Source organism: Equus caballus, chromosome 18, assembly GCF_041296265.1.
Source record: "Equus caballus isolate H_3958 breed thoroughbred chromosome 18, TB-T2T, whole genome shotgun sequence".
NCBI lineage: Eukaryota > Metazoa > Chordata > Mammalia > Perissodactyla > Equidae > Equus > Equus caballus.
The window spans coordinates 34,374,934-34,397,025 of record NC_091701.1 but is presented as its reverse complement, the minus strand read 5'-3'; the positions used below and the strand labels follow the sequence as shown (position 1 = coordinate 34,397,025).

The following is a 22,092-nucleotide window of genomic DNA, read 5'->3' as shown; positions in this document are numbered from 1 at the left end:
TTGGTGGAGACTGGAAAAGGCTTATTGAAGGAAGGGATTTGAGTCTGTTTGCAGATGAAGGGAGAGGGCCGGAAAAACAGGAGGGTTGAAGATATGAAGGCGACGTGTATAATTGCTGAAACAGAGTCCTAGAAGGGACCAAAAACAAAGTAGGAGTCTTATATCTTGGACAGGCTACAGAGCATCTCTTATTTTGATTCAAAGGAAAAAAGAAAAAGCGGGTTGGGGAGGTAAATAAATTATTGATTTATTGGACAGAAACTGAGGTTGTTGCAGTGAGAGGGCCCTTGATTTTTCTATGAAGTCAGCAATAAAGGCACCTGCAGAGAACACAACATGTCGATGAAGCAGAAATTATGGTCATGACTCTTTTATGTCCAGCTGGTGTACAGAGCTGCAGGCAGGAAGCAGAAGTCAGTCTTCACTTCCGTTCCTGATACTCCTGATCTTTTAAGAGCCAAGCGAGGGCAGAAGCTTCAGAGTCAGGTAAGATTCATAAATGAGTGTTCCTAAGTCTGCTGCGGTACCATCACAGGGGGTGGTTACGTGTGCCTCACCCCTCCTGGTCGGCAGCGGCCTCTTACACTTGACTGTCCTTGATACACCCTCTTGCCCATTAACTTCAAGAAGCAGTTTTCCTTTGGGCCATCATCACCATGGTTATGTTTGACACGAGCAGGTAATGTCATGCTTTCTAAGTTCTATACAATTTTTGTCGTTGGATGAATGGTGTGTGGACTCCAGGTAGTGATAACCATTGCTTGATTCATTCCATAGAACCTATCTATTCTCCACAGACAAATGAAACCACATTTCATGCATTCAGGCAAAAACGGAAAAAAAATACATTGAGGGCTGTATCAGAATCCTCGTTCTTCTGGTGGCATTCTTTATTGTATGGATTTAAATTGCACCATAGCCAACAGTAAGAATATTAGATAACTGGAGTGCTAATATGTGTTTCCAAATGAGAGACAAAGAGAGAAACAAAAGAACAGAAACACATATAACAAACAAACAAAAAAACAAGGCAACAGCAAATAGACACCACCTTCCCAATTAAGAAGGAAGGGGACTGAATCCTAAATAATAAATGTTTTACCCCTATAACATCTGATCCCTATTCTGTGATTATTTAGTATCTGTATGTCGAACTTGCCACCAAAGAGAGGCCCCATCATCATGCCGGAAACCAGACCACAGCCTTGAAGCACGCTAGAGACGTGAAGGACATGGTCAGCGAGGTAAGTTGGGAATTTGGCACCGAGGCACTGGGTTAAAGAAAAAAGATCCTTCGTTAAAACCTTCACCTGCTGCCTCTAATCAGAGAACTCATTTCTATAAGTTCTGCTCAGCAGCATCAAAACACAGAAGGCAAAGCTATTGTCTTAACAAGCATGACATATGGTGTCCCTAGGCTGAATCTGAGACATGGCTGTGAATTGGGAGGGATGAAAACACTTGAACTTAAGTTTGTCTCTCTTTTCTATCTTTATTTCTTAGACAAAGTACAAGATTCAATATGAAAAGATGAAGGACAGGTACACCCCGGTTCCAGATACGCCAATCCTCATCAGAGCCAAGAGGGCTTACTGGAACGCCAGTGATGTATGCATCCCTTCCTTCTTACTTCTGTTGTGATAGGGACAATGAAACAGAAGATGTTACAGTCATATCTATAGTTCAAAGTCCTGGCCTACAACATGGGTCAAGAAAACAACAGGAACATTAAAAACAACAACAAAAACAGACAGAAGCAATAGCAGTCAGGCAAAGTAGCTAAGAATAATGCAGAGAGATGCTAAAAGGCTATCATTTTTCTCGTTGCCCTTCTGGGCGAAAAAGTATGACCCTTTCTTAATAATTCTTTGGTAGCATTTCCTAGGGGTACTTGACAATTAATTGTTATTTAGCCATAAAATCATGGTTTTGGAGTCAGGTAAACATGATTTAAAATCCTGATGCTGTCATTTGCCTACTGTCTGACTCTATATAATTTACCTAATTTTTCTGAGACTGTTTTCTTATATGTGGAGTGATGATAAGAATTGCGATAATTGAATTAGACTAAACAAGATAAGGTATGTAGCATACTAGCACAGTGGTGGGCTCTTGGTTGACACTCAGAAAATGTTTGTTCCCTTTCTTCTCTTAATCGCCTAAATCATGCGAATGACACATTCGTTAGAATTAGGTGGGACAGACTTTCATTTCCCATACCACATGATGAAGGACAGGAGTGCCTTTTAATGGCAATGACATTATCTGTTAATAAAGATATGAAATTAATCAACCCAGGGTAGATGGCCAATCTTTACCAGTTTTGTGTCTCAGAACTCAACTGCAAATACATTACACCCGTTACTGGAAGCAGAATCTCTGGAAGACTAGACATGTTGGAACTTAAACCCAGCCAAAAGCTCAAGAAACCCTATAACCCCTCAACTTAGCAACATAGCTCTAGGATTTCAAGGCATCTTAAAGTAATTACAGTGCTCCCTAAACAGAAATGTGAAAGGGTACAGCAAATTGGAACAATATCTTGGTTCTGAAATTTTCATTTGGAGCTGAGAGGAGTCTGCTGATTGGAAAAAAGCAATGCCAATTTGCTGAAAGTATAAGCTGAGAAAATTATATACTACTCTCAAAATCTATCCCCTAGGATATTCTTAGTTTTCTTGTGACATCCCCATCTTTATCATTTCCAGGTTACCATTGAATATTAATTCAAACCAAGCTTATTCTGCATCACTGCTTTTTTGAGGGTGGCCACACAGTGAAATTGGCCCCTGGAGCTCAGTGTGCTCTATTGGACAACCCCATCCCTGGGGCTTTCTCAGGACCAGCACTGATAACTCTAATCTTGAAATAGTCCAGTGTAACAAGGGTAGTATCTGGCATTAAGTTTGACTTGTCCACAGTGGCTGTCCCCACAAGTAGAGCTAAGCAATTTTATGAGATTATCCACCTGAAAAACAGAGTTACAAAGTCAAGGAAAAGACATCTTTGATTACGTGTTAGCTCAGCTACCCAACAAGACAAGACTTGTTTGAGGTTGAAAACAGACTGTTCAGAGAAGTACCCATTTTATGTAGATGGGATGAATCTTCTGTGATATTCTTAGGTTAAAGTCAGAGCTGTTGTCTCTTGAAATACCATAAAGATTATAATGAAATAAAATTTTAAGACTGCTTCATGGAGAAGGCATTTTAATACTGGGGGTTAGAAATTAGAACTTTCTTCCCTTTCCATGTACATTAGTATGTCTTGGGCTCAAAAAGGTTATGTTTGGTTTTTTCCTCCTCCCAAATGAGCCTTTTGTTTGTTCCTTTTAGATTGAAATAAACTTTTACTAAGTAGTTTTAGATTTATAGAAAAGTTGCAATGATAGTGGGGAGAGTTCCCAAGTAGCCTACACAGTTTTCTCTACTGTTAACACCTTACATTCCCACCGTACATTTGTCACAACCAATGAACCAAAATTGATACATTATTAGTAGACTCCATACTTTATTCAGATTTCATTAGTTTTCTCCAAATGTCTTTTTTCTCTTCCAGGATGAGAAGTGAGCTTTTTAATCTCTCCTAAATATATTCATGGGAAAACCTAAGAAAGAAGACTCAAGAGAGCTCGGGTTTAAAACAGCTGACTGTTTAGCTTGGTAGTTTTTCATAATGCATGTGCTTTCTCTCTTTCCAGCTACGCTACAAAGAAACGTTTCAAAAGACCAAAGGGAAATACCACACTGTGAAGGATGCTCTGGACATTGTTTACCATCGCAAAGTCACAGACGACATCAGTAAAGTATGTCCCTACATGTTTCTACTTGTAATTGGCTCAGTACCCCACTATCATTTTTTTAAAATACCCTCCCTTTCCTAAAACTCTCTGGAGACAAGTAGACTTTTCTGCATTAACTTTCAGCAAGACTTTATAGCTGTCTGTGTGTTTTCACCGCAGGTGAAATACAAGAAGAACTACATGAGCCAGCTGGGAATCTGGAGGTCCATAGCTGATCGCCCAGAGCATTTCCACCACCGGGCAGTCACTGATGCCATCAGTGATGTGAGTCTTGAAGTCTCCTATTTTTACATATAAATTCATGTGCCCATATGATTTGTGAAATCAAACACTGCATAAAAACTGATTAAACACTTGACTAAATTTTAGTTCTTGAGTATGGATGTTTAAGTTATAAAGCTCATCGCTAAATGAGTGAACTTCAAATTGGGAGGGAGAAAAATATATTCAAATTTATAAACTTAATTTCTCTTCTAAATGTATTATATCATGTTATGTGACTGGAAATGATAGACTTCTTCTAAGCAATAACCTGTTTTTGATCAATTGAAGAGCCAACTTCATGAAGCAATTGAGAAACAATGCTCATTTAGAAAGAAATTTCAGCTCTCTATATGAAAATACAGCTGTCGAGCTAATGATTTATGCTTTAGGCAAGTGTGCCTGTTAAATTTGAATTGCATTAATTAGTATTAAAAATGAAAATTTCTATATACAATACAACAATATACCATAAAGTGAGCAGAAATCAGTATTACTGGAAATTTCTCTCAAATAATTGTTTTAATACTTTTTTATTCCATATACCTCAGTAGTCAGAGCTTCTATTTGTTCCACTTAGAGCTATCCTAACCTACTGCTATTTAGAAATAGGTTCTTAGAAATCTTTGATGATATTTTTCTCCCAGATAAAATATAAATCAGATCTGACCTGGCTTAAAGGCATCGGTTGCTATGCCTACGATACTCCCGACTTCACTCTGGCTGAAAAGAACAAGACTCTCTACAGCAAGGTATATCTACTCAAGGATGGTGACCACATCCATTCAACATATTCCAGTGTCCACAGAGGAAACAGCTTTTCATATTTCCATCCCCATCTAGCTTCTAGACCCTATAGTTGGAGTACATACTCAGTTGTTCATTCCACTTAGGAATTGTTTTAGTACTGACTTTATTGACTGTAGTCATCATTTGTTTATATCATTTATTTGAATTGGATAAATGGTTATCTCAGTACAACTTCTCGTGGCTCTTCCAGAATGTCCTCCCTATTAATATGTCTCTAGGTGGTTTACCCTGTTAGAGTTGACATGGTAGCAAATATAAAGGGAGATTATTTTAATCCACAAACTTGATGTGTGACTTGAGCCAAATAACTTTGTTTTTATGGCTTTGTTTTCCTATTTACAAAATAAGGTAGTTGTATTAGCTTCCTTTGAGTTCTAAAATAGGAGTCAACAAACTTCTGAAAAGCGCCTGATAGTAAATATTTTAGTCTTTGTGGGCCATGTTCATTCTGTCACATATTCTTTGTTACAATCCCCTAAAACTGTAAAAAACAAACAAAAAAAAACATTCTTAGTTCATGAGCCCTTTAAAAACAGATGGTGGTCTAGAGATTAACCCACCCCTGCTCTAAAATATTAAGATTATCTGCTTAATTACTGGAAAATTATTTCAAATTGGTGGACTAAAAACTGCCTTCAAGTACACATGGAAATTCCTTCAAGGTAAAACAATAACCCTTTTACTATATAGAAGCAAAGAAGAAACTAATTTGGATTTTTGCCCAGTGTGGAAAATAGAACTGACATCCATCCAATGAAAGCATGTATTTTGGGGCTAGTTTTCAAGACATCCGGGTGGGTATACACTTCATTGCTTTGGGAGACAGAGTATGCATTTGTAATTACTTGTTAGCTCTATAAAGGAATTGTCACAAGAGTATGGTAAGATAAATGGCATGTCTCAGTCTTAAGATGATCATAGCCTGCTATCAAGTAACCACATTCTGTTTTCTCTAGTATAAGTATAAAGAGGTATTTGAAAGGATAAAGTCAGATTTCAAGTATGTCGCGGATTGTCCAATCAATAGACATTTCAAGTATGCAACTCAGTTGATGAATGAGGTATGTATGACCTGATCCAATTAAGCCTGTTCAGTTCCTTCAGAAGTCTACAGAGTTCTTTGATTAAAACCCAATATATAAAATGATAGGAGCCATTCTAAGTGTTGATTTAAGATAAAGATTTGGAAAGACTCTTATAATGTCACCATCTCATGGGCTCTGCCAAAAGCAAGAATAAGAACAAGTGAAAGGGCTGTGTGGAGTGCTGTGAAGACCCCACAACCATCATTGCATCTGGTTGCTCTAGCACAGGGCAGCACAGCACTTTGGGTGACAAGAGCAAGGAGGTAAAGGATTTTGTTGACTATCAGCTAAACTCCCTGAAACATGATCCTGTGTAGAGTTGGGAGACCCAGAAGTTGAAGGTTAATCTAGTATCCTTTACCAAGGCACAGGGACGGCAGTGGTTGGAAGAGCCAGCCTTAGGGAGATAGTTGTAATTCATGCATTCAAATGTATTGCCATTGTGACTCATACAGTGGTGCAAAGAAGTATCCATTTGCAGCCAAAATATTCTTTTATATTCTACCCAGTCTTTCCTGGAACTGCCTTTGCATTAATTTAAGTTAAATTTAGCTTAAAATGACTGAAATAAGCAAGCTATGAATTAACTTATGTTTGGATGGTTTTATGTTTAATTTCCTATCTTTGGATTTTCTACAGATTTATAGAAATTCAAAGACAATGTTAGAAAATTGGCAAAAATTATCGTAAAACGAAACTGTAGCCAATGGTATATTTATCTCAATATATGACTTTTTTATTGTTTTTAAATTTGACTTAGTTCATTTTCAGTAGATTTCCAGGCGGGATGACTCTGAAGAATTACTATGAGTAGCTTCCTTGGAAGACAGTCTTAATGTATTTTGTTTCTATTTTTCTAATTCATGAAGGATTTTCAGAACTCTTTTTTAATCAAATAAATTAACTAGCATTAGAAGACTGGTAGAATTTGTCTATGAATATGCTTCTAGATTCTCACAGCCTTAGATAGTTAGCCTGTAGTCTATTGGTGCCTTATTTTAAATACAAGTTAAGATGTCATAAAACTTAATATTGCTGATGGCAGCATATGTAAAGATAGAAAATGTTCAGGCACAAGATACTCCAATTTTGATGTCATAATCAGATCTATTCCAAGCCCAGCCGTCTCCAGATGATCTTCCTTCGTTTGACTCTCTTTGCCTCCCGGTTTATTTTTACCCTCAATGCTTTGGGAGCCCACCTCTAGAAATGACGTATTTCTGGCTCTCTGGAGTGTTTGTCTTGGAACATTTCTGTGTAGCCTTGAAGTTGTACTCTTGCTATAATTTGATATGATGTTTGAGCAGAAAAAATACAGAGCTGATTATGAGCAGCGGAAAGATAAATACCACCTGGTAGTCGATGAGCCTAGACACCTGCTGGCTAAGATCACAGGCGACCAGATCAGTCAGGTACTGTGATGGGGCTGGCTGGACAGCCCAGACAGGACTGTGCTCCTGGTTTCTCATGAGATGTCGTCCCGTCTGCTGCAAGGATGTCATAGGTTCTGCCTATGATATTGAGATGTTCTGTTTCAAAGTATCTGTCTAGCCACCCAAAGAGCCCATGAGCTATTTGAGTGTGCCAGTCCATGCTCTGTGTCCTCACATGTGCTGTGGTGAAGATGAAAAGAAAAGCTGGGTCCTCCACCCTTTATTCTTCTGGACGGCCTGTTTGTAAACTGCAATGGTAAACTGCAAGTTGAGTTGCAAAAGCAAAAACAAAGGAACAAATTAATGGATAGAAAGAAGATAAAACTCCTTACTATATTTTTCTATTCCAATGATGTCTTCTTTTCTATAACACAATTTTGGTGGGACTAGCCATATCATTCCCCATTCGCAAGGACTCTGGATGGTCAACTGCAAGTATGACAATCATTCTGCTTGGCCTTTTAATGTATTTGGTGTCTTCACCCACATGTGTATGTGAGTACATAAAGTGTGTGTGCCTACATCTCTTCACTCAGAGGTGATTGGGATATAGAGCCCTGTTCTCTTCTGTCTTCACAAGTCTCTTTTGTGCTTCACTGCTCTTTGCATGAACAGAGAAAATATAAGTCTAGTGCCAAGATGCTTCTGAAACAAGGATGTAATGAAATTCTGCGTCCAGATATGTTGACTGCCCTCTACAACACATACATGTGGAGCCAGGTAATGTCTGATGTGATGCAAAGAAGAGATTTAAAAGCCCTGGGGGCATTCACCTTTATGCTTTCCTTGACTGCCTTCCCCTGCCCCCTGCCCATGCTGGTGTCACATGATAAAGCTGCCTAAATATTCATTCCTTGTAAATGAACTCTGGATGTGGCCAAGTGTGAGATGATGCAGCAGCCATCATGGGTACATCATCTGACACCTTTGGAACTCTTAGTAAGATTAACTGAGACTTTTCAAACTTTATTTCCAAATTGATATGACATTAATTTATATTTTTCAGTATTTGCTCCAAAGAGATAGATTCCTTAGAGATTGAAGAGATTAAGTAGATTTAATAGCATTTAAAAGATCTAAATACTTAATGTTTTCACCTCATTTGTCCATTGTCCAATGATTACTATAATCATACCATTTGGGAGAGATGAGGATTACAGTGCAGCTCTTTGAATATTGTACATCTTCATGGCCCCTCTTTAGTTTGATGCTGAATTTGCTAGATTATTTCCAGCGTATCTGTCCTTATACACACTTCTTAACAACGTTACTGATAAAATTGCCTTTCTACAAGGTCAACTGAAGCACACACCATCACCTTTCCATCACATAATGAAAGGTAAATTTGAAGCAGCGAAAAACAGTGATAATTGCTTAACTACCAGATACAATGTTAAAAAAATGCCATTGCTTCCAGACAGAAAAAGTTTTTAATCACTCTGTGTTATCACTTTACTTTGACATTAAATCAATACGTCAAATGAGGAGGATGGGGTCTCCCTACAAACATCCTGTTTGCCTGAACTTTTTCCTTTGTCCTGGTATGGTCATCAAATAGTTATGCATGAAATTTTGTTGTGCTCTCTGTATTTGTGCTGCTTGAAACAGCTTATGTGCATGAAAAAAAATCATGAATTGGAAATTACAAAAATGAATGTGTTTTTTAAAATGATAGCCACTTTAGAGGCCGGCCCAGTGGCATAGTGGTTACGTTCCCATGCTCCACTTTGGCCGCCCAGGGTTCGCAGGTTTGGATCCCCGGCACAGACCTAGCACCACTCGTCAAGCCACACTGTGGCGGTATCCCACATAAAATAGAGGAATATTGGCACAGATGTTAGCTGAGTGACAATCTTCTTCAAGCAAAAAGAGGAAGATTGGCAACAGATGTTAGCTCAGGGCCAATATTGCTCACACGCACAGAAAAGATAAATGCTTTATACTGTATATACTTACTTTTTATTTTACGTCTATTTCATCTTTGATATGGAAACATACCTTAAGAGATCGTACATATTTGATGCAGCATATTGTGAATGAATTATTACTTATCAGAGTCCAAAGAGCAGGGGTCTAGTCCTGACTCTGAGATTTCACCCTATTATGGGCCCTTACCCCAGTCTCTTAACCTCTCTGGGCCTTAATTTCCATGTGTATAAAATATACTGAAAAATATCATTTCTTCTTTTTCTTTTTATTTGCTCACTCCATTACACTATTGTTATCAACTACAGATTTATATTAAACATTTGCAATTAGGATTAAAAGAAAAAGCTACCATGACGTCATCGCCTACATCTGTGGCTTATATAATAACCCTATTTGCTGTGGGACTCTCTCAGGAGGTAAATTAGATTCCTTAAAGCCCTCTATCCTACTTCTTAGAGTTAACTCCTTCTTCTCTTCCACAATTTAGATCAGGTACAGGAAAAACTATGAAAAAACAAAGGACAAATTTACCTCAATTGTGGACACTCCAGAACATCTGCGTACTACAAAAGTCAACAAACAAATCAGTGATGTAAGTAGGAGAAACACTGAATGGATTCTCAAACTCAGGGGCTATTTGCAAATGTGGATGGGCATTTTAGATTGTCACAATGTCTGCAAGACTCTACTGTCATTTGGTGGGAGGGAGGCAGGGACGCTAATTGTCCTGTTGTGCTCAGGACCCTTCTTTAACTATAAAGAATTCTTCCAACCGTATTGGCAAATGCCCCCTTTGAGAGACCCTGGGGCCTTAGCAGAAATCGTGAAAGCATTTATTGAGTTAATAGAATTCTCTTTCCTTTATATGTACTCAAAAAAGAAAAAACCTTTGCATTTATATTCTTACGTTGTAAATTGAGTAGTATAACATTTTTTCTTTCTGCTTTTTTATCTCCTTCAGATACTTTATAAGTTAGAATACAACAAGGCCAGACCCAGAGGCTACACCACAATCCATGACACCCCCATGTTACTACATGTCCGCAAGGTCAAAGATGAAGTCAGTGACGTAAGTACCGGAATGGCTTTGCAATCCCTCTCATCTTGGCCTCTTTCTAATGTGATGTAACAAACCCTGGTCTGGTTATCTATTCCTGTGTAGCAATCACCCTAAAACTTACTGACTTAAAACAACAATCATCTTTTTTTGCTCATGATGCTGTGAGCTGACTGGGCACAGCCAAATGGATCTTTTACTCCATGTTGGCAGCCAGCTGATGCCCAGGTGGGCTGGGACATCCAGGATGGCTCACTCACATGGCTGGCAGCTGATGAAAGAGAACTGTTGTCTGGACAGGAGCTCCTCCATGTGGCCTTTCCCCATGGTTTGGACATCTCACAGCACAGTAGCTGGGTGCCAAGAGGCAGGAGGTAGAAGCTTCCAGACCCGATAAGGGCTACGCCTAGAAATGACACAGTCACTTTTGCCATGTTTTCCTGGGCACAGTGCACACTCAGACTCAAGAGGTGAAGAGAGAAATGCCACCTCCGGATGAACAAATGGCAAAGCCACACTGCAGAGAAACAGGAAGGAGGAAGATATTGTTGAGGCCATTTTGAAAAATGCAATGTACCATAAACTTTATTAATACTCTATAAGCTTTATCTTGACTAAGAGGAACAAGATAGCCATCATATTCTAATTCTCTGAATTTGAAGAGAAATTGTATTCACCAATTTTCAGATATATAGCTAGATTCTATGGTTGAAAATTATTATCATTTTGGTTGAAAAAAAGAGATTAAATATTTTAAAGAACTCCGTGGCTCCAGAGGTATCAGAAAGAATAGAAAAGGCAACTGTGGAATAACTCATCCCTCGCCTGGAGCCTTGACTGTGGCTGGTGCTCGGGAATTCTTTGGTAGATGAATAAATGAGTTCACACTATTGACCCTGAGTAGCCATGAAAACCATTAAGTACATTCGGTGCATTGTTTATGAAGGCAGAAATGTATAAAAAATTTTAAAACTATGAAAAATGTTAAAAGAAGTTTTGGCATTCCAAACATGGACATCGGGTATTCATAGTCATCTCTCAGGTAGATCCCTTATGCGGAGCAGCCCATTCCCTCTCACTGTGGAAAAATGAAGAATTTCTGCATCCATTTCCCCAAACTTTCTACATATAACAATAACCTGAGATATTGATGAAAAATATGGATTTCCAAGCCTTTCCCCTAAAGATCCTAATTTACTAGGGTCTATGGTAAAGTGCAGAAAATTGTGATTTTTATGGTCAGGCAAGTTTAGTAAGCACTCCTGTGGCTTCTTGAAAATGGTTTTACTTCAGACTTAGCCACATTAAAACCTAGGATCCTTCCGCAACAATTAGTGAGAAGGCCCAGACGGGGTCCCAGGGCTCTTAAATTTGAGAGGAGCAAAAGTGGGTGAAATTAGAAATCCCAGGCCCAGGGTGGGGAAAGTGCCCGTTGGACCTGCAGGCGCTGAGCCTGCTCTGTCCCTCTCCCTCCCATGCAAACCCACACAGCCCCAAACTTGCTAGGTGTGGCTCTAGTAATGATGATAGAGAGACAGCAGCCATCAGTTCGTTCATTCATCAAATACTTATTGGGTTTTTATGTGCCTGATGCTAGGATTGAGATGATGAATGATACACAACTGTGCCCTCAAGGGATTCAGCTTAATGGGAAGACTAGATAGATAAACAAATACTTACAACATGACGTGGTAATGGCCAGAACTGTGTGGGTATAAAAGGAGGGCAAGACTAATTCCATCTGGATGAGCCAGTGGGGGAAGTCTCTTCCATCAGCACTTTTGGAGATGTTCTGAACTTGGGATTTTCTGATTTGAGGAAGGGAAAACACATGGATGGCTGTCCAGCTGGCTCTTCCAGCACAAGCTCAGGGGATGTAAATCCTATGGTGATGCTGGTGAACGTGCTGAATGTGTCCTGGGGAGCTGGTTTTAAGATCCAAGACAGGAAAGTGCATGTCTGCACAGCTCCATGGCTGCATCCCTTCCTTCACAGTAGATTTATTTTGTCTTAAGGAGCATTGTGTACTATAGTCAGCTTTTAATTTCTTGTTGTTTAAAATGCTTAGTAGGCTACCATACAAAATTAACCTGTGTTTCCTCCCACAGATAAAATACAAAGAAGTTTACCAAAGAAATAAGTCCAATTGCACCATTAAGCCAGACGCTTCTTATATCAAAGCAGCCAAGGATGCCTACAAAGTCAACACCAATGTAAGTTCCAGAAACTTCCCCAAGCCTAACGGGATTTATCAGCTTCTGTAGGACACATCACCTCTTTAACATCTCTTCAAATGATTGAGCTCTAATGAGTCCAGATCAAGAGTTAGGCCCCGGGAGCATGAGTAATGCTGCAGAAATCTAAATTCCGCCTTTGCTCCTTACAGAGGGGAACAGGGAAGAGCAAGGTGGCCTAACCCTGTGCCGTGGGTCTTACACCCACTCAGCCTTCATGTTGGTGGCTAAGAAATAGGAGATTTAATTCTGAAATGAAGGTTGCATTTTGGAAAGTGCCTCAGCATCTTTCATTGCCTCCACCTTCTGTGTTCTCCTCCTGCCCTGAACTCCAGTGCTTGCTTCTTCTGAAAAAAGAGAACATTTTGGCCACTTGGTGCTGCCAGGAGTTGGCCTAGACCTTCCTCCTGCTCAGATTCTCTCTGAACTGACTGTTGCGGTAGGGCATCTTAAAGCCTCAACCACAGAAACATTTTATGCATTTAGATGAGTATTGACTTTTTGAAAATATATAAATGGTTAGTAATGAAACCATTATAACCCAACTGGTGCCCACCAGTGCCAGAGACAAGATCTATTTAAAAGGGCCAACAAACTGAAATTTCTTTAGGGCTAGCAGGTAGCTTACAGGTGTCCTGAGCATGCACTGAGGGATGGGTAGCAGGATGGATGTGAGATAAAGCAAAGGCAGTAAAATGCACATTGCAGAATCCAGGCGGTAGGTGTATAGGTATTCTCTGTAAGATTCTTGCAACTCTTTTGTGTGTTTGAATAAAATGGGAAAAAAATTCATCAAACAGAATATATAAAAGCATATGCATTTTATTGGGTGCAAATTATACCTTGACAAAAAAAAAGAGAGATAAAAGGAGTGAGGAAAGAAAGGCACCTGATAGTGAGGGCACTCCCCAAGGATACTCAGATTAAATTCTGTATGCTTCTGTGCCTCAGACTTGGCTTGAGGCAGCCAGTTGTTCAGCTTGGAGGAAAGTCTAGCAAGTGCACAAGCACCTCTGAAGCCAGACTGCCTGGGTTTGAATCCCAGCTCCACCGGTCACTAGCTGTCTCACCTTGGGCAGGTTATTTAAGCCCTCTAGGCAGTTCCTCAGCATCAGTTTCATGCAGTTGTTATGAAGGTTAAATGAGTTAATATTGATAAAGCACTTAGAAAAGTGCCTAGCAAGACATAAACAGTATAAGTGTTTAATAATTTTTAAAAAAATTAAATCTGACTTTAGTTAGAAATTAAAAGTACTTGGACTCTGAAGATGATTAAGCTACACTGACGGAGTTAGAGTTTGAAGAATCATTTCACCTGGAGCCTTTAAAAATTTTAGCCCCTATTTTGAGACCAAGGGGTCCCACTAGATGACCTCTTGAGTGGCTGACTAGCTGCATAAATTGTACAGAAATTTTAATTGGGTCTGTCTCTTGTGTAAAGAACCATGATTTGTTGTATGTTAAAATGCAAGAGGAGCCCCTCTGTGCCATGCATGTGATTATGAATTCAGACTACTGAACGATTTATTTTCATCTTGTTCAAAACAGCTGGACTACAAGAAGCAGTACGAAGCCAACAAAGCCCACTGGAGGTGGATCCCTGACCGACCGGACTTCATCCAGGCTGCCAAGTCATCCCTGCAGCAAAGCGATGTGAGACAGGAGAGACAGCCAGCCAGAACTCACGAACACCCGAGACATAGAGAATTAGTGCTTATGCATAACACCTACTGTTGTGGCTGTTAACCCTAGCTCATTTGAGACCCAAGGACAGGAGGGTTGTGAGGAGTAGAAGGCAAGCTCAGGAAGCAGACCTGGCCACAGAGCCTGGTTTCCCATGACTGGACCCAGCCAGACACATGGTTCAGAGTCCTGAGCAAGGCTGGGGTGGGGCTGGAGGCAAGTGGGCTGGGAGGCTTGGTCCTGGTCATGGGGCTGGAGAGGGGGAGCCCAGCCCACAATGAGGGGCCAGGAGGACCCTGCCCTGATTCTCGTACAAGTCCTCATAGTGCCTGTAAGAGGAGGACTGTCTATGGATTTAATCAAATACCAACTTCCTCCCGTGCCTGCCATCCTTTTCCATCTTCCTCTCCCTTTCTTGTATTACAGTTTGAATACAAGCTGGACCGAGAATTCCTCAGGGGTTGCAAGCTTTCTGTCACTGATGATAAAGACATGGTGCTGGCCCTGAGAAATTCTTTAATAGAAAGTGATGTAAGTATCCAGTCCCTTCCATGATGCCTAACCTCACTCAGGGCCGTCTTCTTCCACACAGTCCCAGGGACACCCAGGGAAGAATAGAGAGGGGCTGCTTCTATAGGAGCTCACGTGTGGGTCCTGAAATATGACCCTGCCCCCAGTGAACACCAGTGACATAGTAGAACAGGGCAGTAGCAGGGGCAAGCTATTAAATCCTGGTGACCGTTCTTGATTTCTACTGCACCACAAGGTAAATCACACTGCAGGCATTGGGTATCTGAAGAAGTCCCGGCTGGATTCTATAAGGAAACATTCATTTTTATGGGATTGTACTCTTGCTATGCTGCAGTTTCCTCATCTGGAAGGGAGGAATAGTAATGCTTCCCACGGTTTGGGGGAAGGGTCAAATGACATATTTGAAAGTGCTTTGAACTAAGGCTGTAAGTACAAAGATTCATCATGAGATCCATTCTGATCAATACTAAAGCCTCAACTTGCAAGAGATAAAGAAAATCTCTAGTGTGTATTTCACAAGATTTCCAAACGTCAAATCTTTTACTGAGTTTCATGTTCCTACTGCGTCAACGATGCTATTCTCCCAGCTCTATCTAGTGACTTGGGAGCTCAATAAAAATATGCAGGAAACCCAGAAGAGCTAAAGAAATGCCTTTTTCACCCCTGCAGCTGAAATACAAAGAGAAACATGTCAAAGAAAGAGGAAGCTGCCATGCTGTGCCTGATACTCCTCAGATCCTCCTGGCAAAGACTGTCAGCAATCTGGTGTCCGAGGTAACCCTCCAGGAACTCCTATGCTGTTTCCATCTTGGACTAATGTCCCAGGAAAACGTTTTAATAAGCTCTCTGTGGATTCCCTCAGAACAAGTACAAGGCGTATGTGAAGAAGCGCTTGGCCCAGGGCTCATACACAACACTGCCAGAGACCCGCGACACTGTTCACGTCAAGGAAGTGACCAAGAATGTCAGCGATGTAAGTGACCAGCCCCATGACTCTGAGTGGTAGCAATGCCACTTTGCCTTAGAATCCAGTGACAGACTGTGGCTGCCTTTCTGCTTACACTTTCTTTTACGTTATTCACTATTACCATCAATACCTGTAGTGGATTTTGAATTCTGGTTTAAAAGATGACTCAATATTTATTGGCTTTCTAATTGTAGCAACTATGGCAGCTGTGGGTTTTGGCCCAGGACATGTTATCTGCAATATAAGATGTTACTAACCTAGTGTTAATAAGGGGAGGAGGCATTGCTGATAAAGAGTAGCCTCTCCTCTCATTAAACTGCTAAATGATTTCAGAGAAGGAAAATCACCTCTGTTTCCTCGCAATCTCTGCCCACTGTATCCTTATCAATAGTGCTTTAATAATCTTGGTATTATATTTTATGAGCCCTATGTAGTTCCATATAGTTTTAAAAAGTCGAAATGGTGAATGAAAGGGTTTAATTTGCTTTTAGTCAGTTCTCCAAAGATTGCTGTATGGTTTAAGTGTTGGGTTCCAGAACAGAAATACCAGGGAAGAGCTAGAATATGGATCAGAGATCCAAGTTCCAGACTGATGCCAAAATGGGGAGCCACGGATTTTCCTGGAGATCTTCTCACAGTTCTTCAGGTAAATCAATTGTATTCCCAGCCTCCTCTGCTCACACAAGTAATTCTGGCTCTTTTTAGACAAATTACAAAAAGAAGTTTGTCAAGGAGAGAGGGAAATCCAACTACTCCATCATGCTGGAGCCCCCAGATGTGAAACATGCCATGGAAGTGGCCAAGAAGCAGAGTGACGTAAGTTTCCCCTCTCCATGTTCTCAGGGGCCCAGCTGAGCCAGTGGGTTCCAAATTGGTGTATGCCGAGCTGGTTCCAGTGAGAGAGTCACCCTAATTTCTTATCTGGTAGTTTAAAAAATATGGTAGTAGAATTGGTTGGGTTTTAATAGAAAGGTTCCTTGTTCTTAATGAGGACTTTTGGAAAGATAGAATTCTCTTGAGTGAGTAAAGACTTTTTTTCCTCCAAATATAGGTCGCTTACAGAAAGAGTGCCAAAGAAAACTTGCATTACACGACAGTGGCCGATCGGCCAGACATCAAGAAGGCCACACAGGCAGCCAAACAGGCCAGTGAGGTAAGGTTGTAGTTAAAATGCACCCAGTCCCCGCGGTCACTGCCAACAAGTGGTACAAGGCACCCACCGCCTAGAATGTATTGCCCATTTTGGTTTTCTTTGATTCAGGTGGAGTACAGAGCCAAGCACCGCAAGGAGGGCAGCCATGGGCTAAGCATGCTTGGGCGCCCAGACATTGAAATGGCCAAGAAGGCAGCCAAGCTGAGCAGCCAGGTAACACAGATGGGCAAGCAGCAGCTCTAATGTGAAAAACCTTGCAGGAAGAAATGATTCCCAGAATGAAGGTGCAATTTTAGCAACCAAAGAGATATGGGTCTTTGATAGCACTGCAGAGTTTAGAAAAGTTATGTCATGAGAAGTGTGCTAAGGACCTTCTCTCTTGTTTCCCTCTAACATCTCTAGGCCTTCCTCATTCTCCACTTTTCCATTTATGGTGTGTGTCTAGCTGTTGGTGTGCTTTACTCTCTTCAAGTAACAAAAACATCAGCTTGTGAGGTCCTATTGGAACCTCTCCCCAGGCACTGAGAGTTACATCCAAAGGGCCTGATTCATACTTGAGTCACCTGTGGGAACTTGATAACATGAAAAAGCCATGAAATTCTACCTTCTAGAACCCAACCAGATGCAGTCACCTTTATTCTTTCATTCAACATACATATATTGAACACCTGGGCTAAGAACTAGAGGTGAGGAGATGTCCTCAGACTATATGCCCATGGATAAATAAGTCCAATTTGGGGTAAGTGTTTGATTAAGGTATGCACAGGGTGCTGAGGGGGAATGCCTCATTCTAGCGGATTTCCTATTATTGAGAAGATAGACTCAGAAATGTGTTGACCAAAACTGGTTGCCACATTACCTAATTTCCCTTGTTATACCAATTATCTAGCATACCCCTGAGATATGAGAAGGTTTCACTTTAGTTTAGAGACTCAGGGTCACAACACCAGATCTTTCAGAGAGCAAGTTTTAGTCCTATAGGATTTGAGCTCAAGAATATCTTGTCTTCTCCAATTTAGAGATCCTACCTTCTTCTCCTTCATTGTCTGTTCTCTCAAGTATTTGTTCGAAGACATAGGTTTGGGATACGTTTGGTTGTTGTACGTGTGATTTTCAGCAATACCGAACATGAGATTCCAATCTTTTGGAAGACATAAATTAGTAATAGCAAGTGACAAAATAAGTCAGAATTAGGATGAGATAAAAGGTTCAGATGACTGATGACAAATAAATATGATTTTTTAAAACTTTCTGAATTTAAAACTCCTATGCAGTATTTTTAATATAAATTAATGGCATTGTATAAGCATTTGAGACCAAGATGTGAAATCACCAACAAAAAACAGTGGAATCTCTAAGAGTAATGAAATGTAACAAGAGCTTTTTAATGTAAAAAATTTGGTGTATTTTTAAATTTCCAAGGACAAAGCATTATCAAGTTAAAAACACAGAAATGACTTTGATGTTGAAATTTTGAAGGCTTTGCTGTGTTTGAAAATAGAGAGGCTCGTATTTCTAAACCTAAGTGAATCCTTTGAGGTGGAAAATGAGACCCAACCAGATCCTTTTATGAGCTCGCCTTCCTGGGTTCATCTCCTGTGAAAGGTCTGCCTCAGGATTTACAGCTTCATGGTGTGGCCCCTGGTCCAAGGGGGCTTCACCTGTGTGTGCCCCTCCCCATTCTGACTGTGCTGTCTTGCTGCACGCTCTAGGTGGAATACCTCAAAGGCCAAAGGCGAGGGTAGGGGCATGGCGCCGCATCTTATGACACGCCTATGATGAGGCATCTTAAGAAAATTAATGCACTGCTCAGTGATGTAAGACTGACACCAGCAAGCCAATATCTCTGTCTTTCTCTTTTTCTCATCTACTTTCTTAGCCTTGATCAGGGGACTGACCAAGTTGCACTCTTTTCTGTTGATTTTGTGTTGGAACATGTAGAATGCTGTGGAAATTTGTCAGAGGATATACTTTTGCACACATCCATCTTTTCCTGCATGAAACTTTCCTTCTGGAACATGCCACTTGGAATAGGAAGATAGGATAGACTTGGAGATGGCCTCCCAGTGTACTTTAGGTTGCTGATACCCATCAAATTAAAAGGTGAAATGAAAACAAACTGAGAATCTCATCTCCAACCACGGGGAGGAAACCTCTGCTGATGACTGTTGTTGATGTTTAATACATTTAAGACTGGCATTTAATACAGTCTCTCGGATCAGGCATAGTATGAATCAACAGATTAAACTCCTTAAAATGTTTTCACTCACAGCTCTTTCATCTTACATTTTACGATCTTAATAGCAAGAAATTGTTTAATTCTTGGACCTGTTCTTCAGTCTTTAGAAGCACTAATATATAGTTCAAGTCCCTGAAAAGCAGCTGAACAACTAGATGTTAGAGCTTTAAAATCAATTAAATTTTGAAAGAATAATTGATTCGAAAGCTCTTTCCTATACTGCATCCATAAAAGGCCAGCATCTGAGCCTGATGGGATTATAAACACTGGCGTTGCCACTTGCTGATACATGGCATTGCAATGGCTGCCTCTCAGGCTTCCATGGTCAACAAGAAAAAGAAGCCTTTACCATTCTGTAACACCCCATGTGTGTAGTTTTACTATACTTCCTGCCTAGTCCAACACTGTTCTAAGAATTCCTGGAGTCCTGAATCTGATGAGTGTCCTTATCATGCAAAATGTAGTTGTTCTCAGGAAGATCCAGTCTAAAAGGAAGGCCAAATGTGCTGACCTCAGATTCAATAGATGCGCTAGGCTGCATTTGCTTGGGGGGCCTTCTTGTGGAGAGGGGAGGCATAACTTTTCTTTAAATAAAAAGTTGGAAATTTAATTTTACTTGACATTAATAGAAGAAAAGAAAACTGGAATGAGACCAATGGAGTTGCTGCTCTTCAAACAAATATTTCTTCAGAAACCAATCATTTTCTAAAAGATACAAAGAGGGCTTTTGAGGCTGTCCTGATGGGGTGGTGGTTAAGCTCATGTGCTCTGCTTTGGCAGCCCGGGGTTCACAGGATCAGATCCCAGGTGCAGACCTATATACCACTCAAGCCACTCTGTGGTGGCATCCCACGTAGAAGAACTAGAAGGGCTTACAACTAAGATGCACATCTATGCACTGGGGCTTTGAGGAGGGGAAAAAAAGAGGACTCTTAGCATACTTCTAAAGGAAGCAGATTTTATTCTCGTCTGAGATATGTCTTTGCATCTTTTCTTCCCCGTCTGACTCTGCACATCTACTTTACTTTGTTTTTCTGTGTTTCACAGCTCTTGGGATCAGTCCTAGTCCTATGGGGGTTCTATATCCCTTAAGACAAATATCCTTTTGGTCCAGACACCAGCTCACCACCTCCTACTTTCCTTAGCAGGCTTTTCGTTTCTTCATTTTGAGAGCGAATTTCCTTTCAGAGAAGGGCCATTGTGGCATTTATTTACATTTTGTTTTCCTATTATATGTGTTTCTGCTTCCTCCTTTGTGTGTCTGTCTCAGTGTGCCTGCATCACGCTGTGCTGTTCTGCGTGCTTATTTTTCCTCTGTGTTTCCACTGTAGATTTATTCAAAATAGATGAGTCTCAGCATCGTGAGTGCATTTTCTCTGATGTGGCAGATTTCATTGTTCTTAGCATTTGAGTGATCTCATTTTGTGTCTGTTCTGCTGGATATGTAAAGTTGTGGGGAAGCGAAGTACAGTGATGCAGCTTGAGGGTACTGATTTGAAATGTCTGCAGAGTGAAATATCTGGGTGACTGGATCCTGGTGTGCTAACTTTGAATGTGTGAGTCTTTCATCTTACCAATAAGAGAAACTCTAGGTGTCCTGGAGAGGCAAATATTGCCATTTTAGCTAGGGAATATCTAGAAATAGCTCGTTTTTCACTCTTCCTAGAGTGAATAACCAGTGGCGTTCTACTTCTGGACTTCATCCTAGAACACTATTGACAAAGACATCAGTCTGTTTTTCAATAAGGAAATGTTTCTGTCACTTTTGGTTTATTCTCTTGAATTTTTCTATAAAGAAATCATCTTCTTTAGCTATTTTACCGAGGCATAATGACTGTCTCTTCCTTTCATTCAATCAGATCACATTTATCGAGCAACAATTAGTGCCAGCATTATGCTTATTTTTTAAATTGAAGTTATTTCATCCTTTGCATAGTCTTACTTTTATAGATCCTAAAAGTATATTTAATCTTATTTTTCTCATTATTCTGTAACTATCTCACTTCTTGCTTTCTTCTAGTCTGAAATCATACTGAAGACATTAACACCCAAATTCTGTTCTTTTTTCACTCGGAAGTTATGCCATTTTTTTTTGCTGAGTTAAAAAAAATTAAAATGATATATCCGAAGTATTGTTTTAAAATAACAATAAATTCTCTGAATTTAACAGCTTCCTTACTTTTCGCTCTTCTTGATCATTTACAACCCCTCTCTGAACTCCTTGAAGTAGACCTAAAATGCTTTTGGTTTTGCAGTTAGATGGGGTAAAATGCTCTGAAGCCTTTTTCCACTTATTTTTGTTTTGCATGAAAAAGAAGTGATTATGTTTTATACCTCCGGTTAACACAAAAATGAGCAAGCAAATACGATGTCGCTTGACCTCATTCTTTATTGCTTGTTGTCCCAACATCATTATTAATAGTGCTTCCTTTTACTCATAAAAGTGTCCTAGTTTGCATATTATATCATATGATCTCTTCATGTATAACACATATTCTTTTGCATTTATATTTCCTCCATTCTTCAGTCTTCATATTAATTAATGTTCAGGAATAATTTGGAGTTTTGCATTTGCCGTTAGGTTCAATACCGAGAAAATTTCAACAAAGAGAAGGGCAAGACGCCAAAATACAATCCAAAAGAAAGCCAGCTCTACAAAGTCATGAAAGATGCTAATAACCTCGCAAGTGAGGTATGTTTTCTTTAATTGTGGTAAAATATATAACATGAAATTTACCATTTTAACTATTTTTCAGTATACAAATCAGTGGAATTAATTACATTCAAATCTTGTTCAACTACCACCATTATTTCCAAAATGTTTTCATCACCGCAACCAGAAACTGTGTAACTATTAAGCAATGACTCTCCATTCTCTTCTCCCTCGAGCCCCTGGTAACTTCTAATC

The 22,092-nt window shown here is 40.0% G+C and overlaps 1 protein-coding gene across 50 annotated transcripts in view; it reads left to right on the top strand.

Annotated features, from left to right (window-relative positions):
* NEB (nebulin) overlaps nucleotides 1-22,092 on the top strand; it is a 213,964-nt gene that overhangs the window by 158,530 nt on the left and 33,342 nt on the right. For 40 of the 50 annotated variants that reach the window (XR_011428216.1, XR_011428215.1, XR_011428214.1 and 37 more), the window contains exons 128-146: nucleotides 382-486; nucleotides 1,140-1,244; nucleotides 1,504-1,608; nucleotides 3,701-3,805; nucleotides 3,962-4,066; nucleotides 4,711-4,815; nucleotides 5,830-5,934; nucleotides 8,007-8,111; nucleotides 9,808-9,912; nucleotides 10,282-10,389; nucleotides 12,486-12,590; nucleotides 14,160-14,264; nucleotides 14,721-14,825; nucleotides 15,495-15,599; nucleotides 15,688-15,798; nucleotides 16,498-16,608; nucleotides 16,844-16,945; nucleotides 17,054-17,158; nucleotides 21,766-21,876. Coding sequence is in view for 43 of the 50 variants with exons in the window: in XM_070240934.1 (XP_070097035.1) it covers nucleotides 382-486; nucleotides 1,140-1,244; nucleotides 1,504-1,608; nucleotides 3,701-3,805; nucleotides 3,962-4,066; nucleotides 4,711-4,815; nucleotides 5,830-5,934; nucleotides 8,007-8,111; nucleotides 9,808-9,912; nucleotides 10,282-10,389; nucleotides 12,486-12,590; nucleotides 14,160-14,264; nucleotides 14,721-14,825; nucleotides 15,495-15,599; nucleotides 15,688-15,798; nucleotides 16,498-16,608; nucleotides 16,844-16,945; nucleotides 17,054-17,158; nucleotides 21,766-21,876 (2,013 nt within the window). In the remaining 7 variants the exon portion in view is untranslated. Of the gene's footprint in view, nucleotides 1-381; nucleotides 487-1,139; nucleotides 1,245-1,503; nucleotides 1,609-3,700; nucleotides 3,806-3,961; nucleotides 4,067-4,710; nucleotides 4,816-5,829; nucleotides 5,935-7,265; nucleotides 7,371-8,006; nucleotides 8,112-9,807; nucleotides 9,913-10,281; nucleotides 10,390-12,485; nucleotides 12,591-14,159; nucleotides 14,265-14,720; nucleotides 14,826-15,494; nucleotides 15,600-15,687; nucleotides 15,799-16,497; nucleotides 16,609-16,843; nucleotides 16,946-17,053; nucleotides 17,159-21,765; nucleotides 21,877-22,092 lie in introns of all 50 variants that reach the window. The other 10 variants (XR_011428217.1, XM_070240937.1, XM_070240936.1 and 7 more) reach the window with 2 other exon arrangements.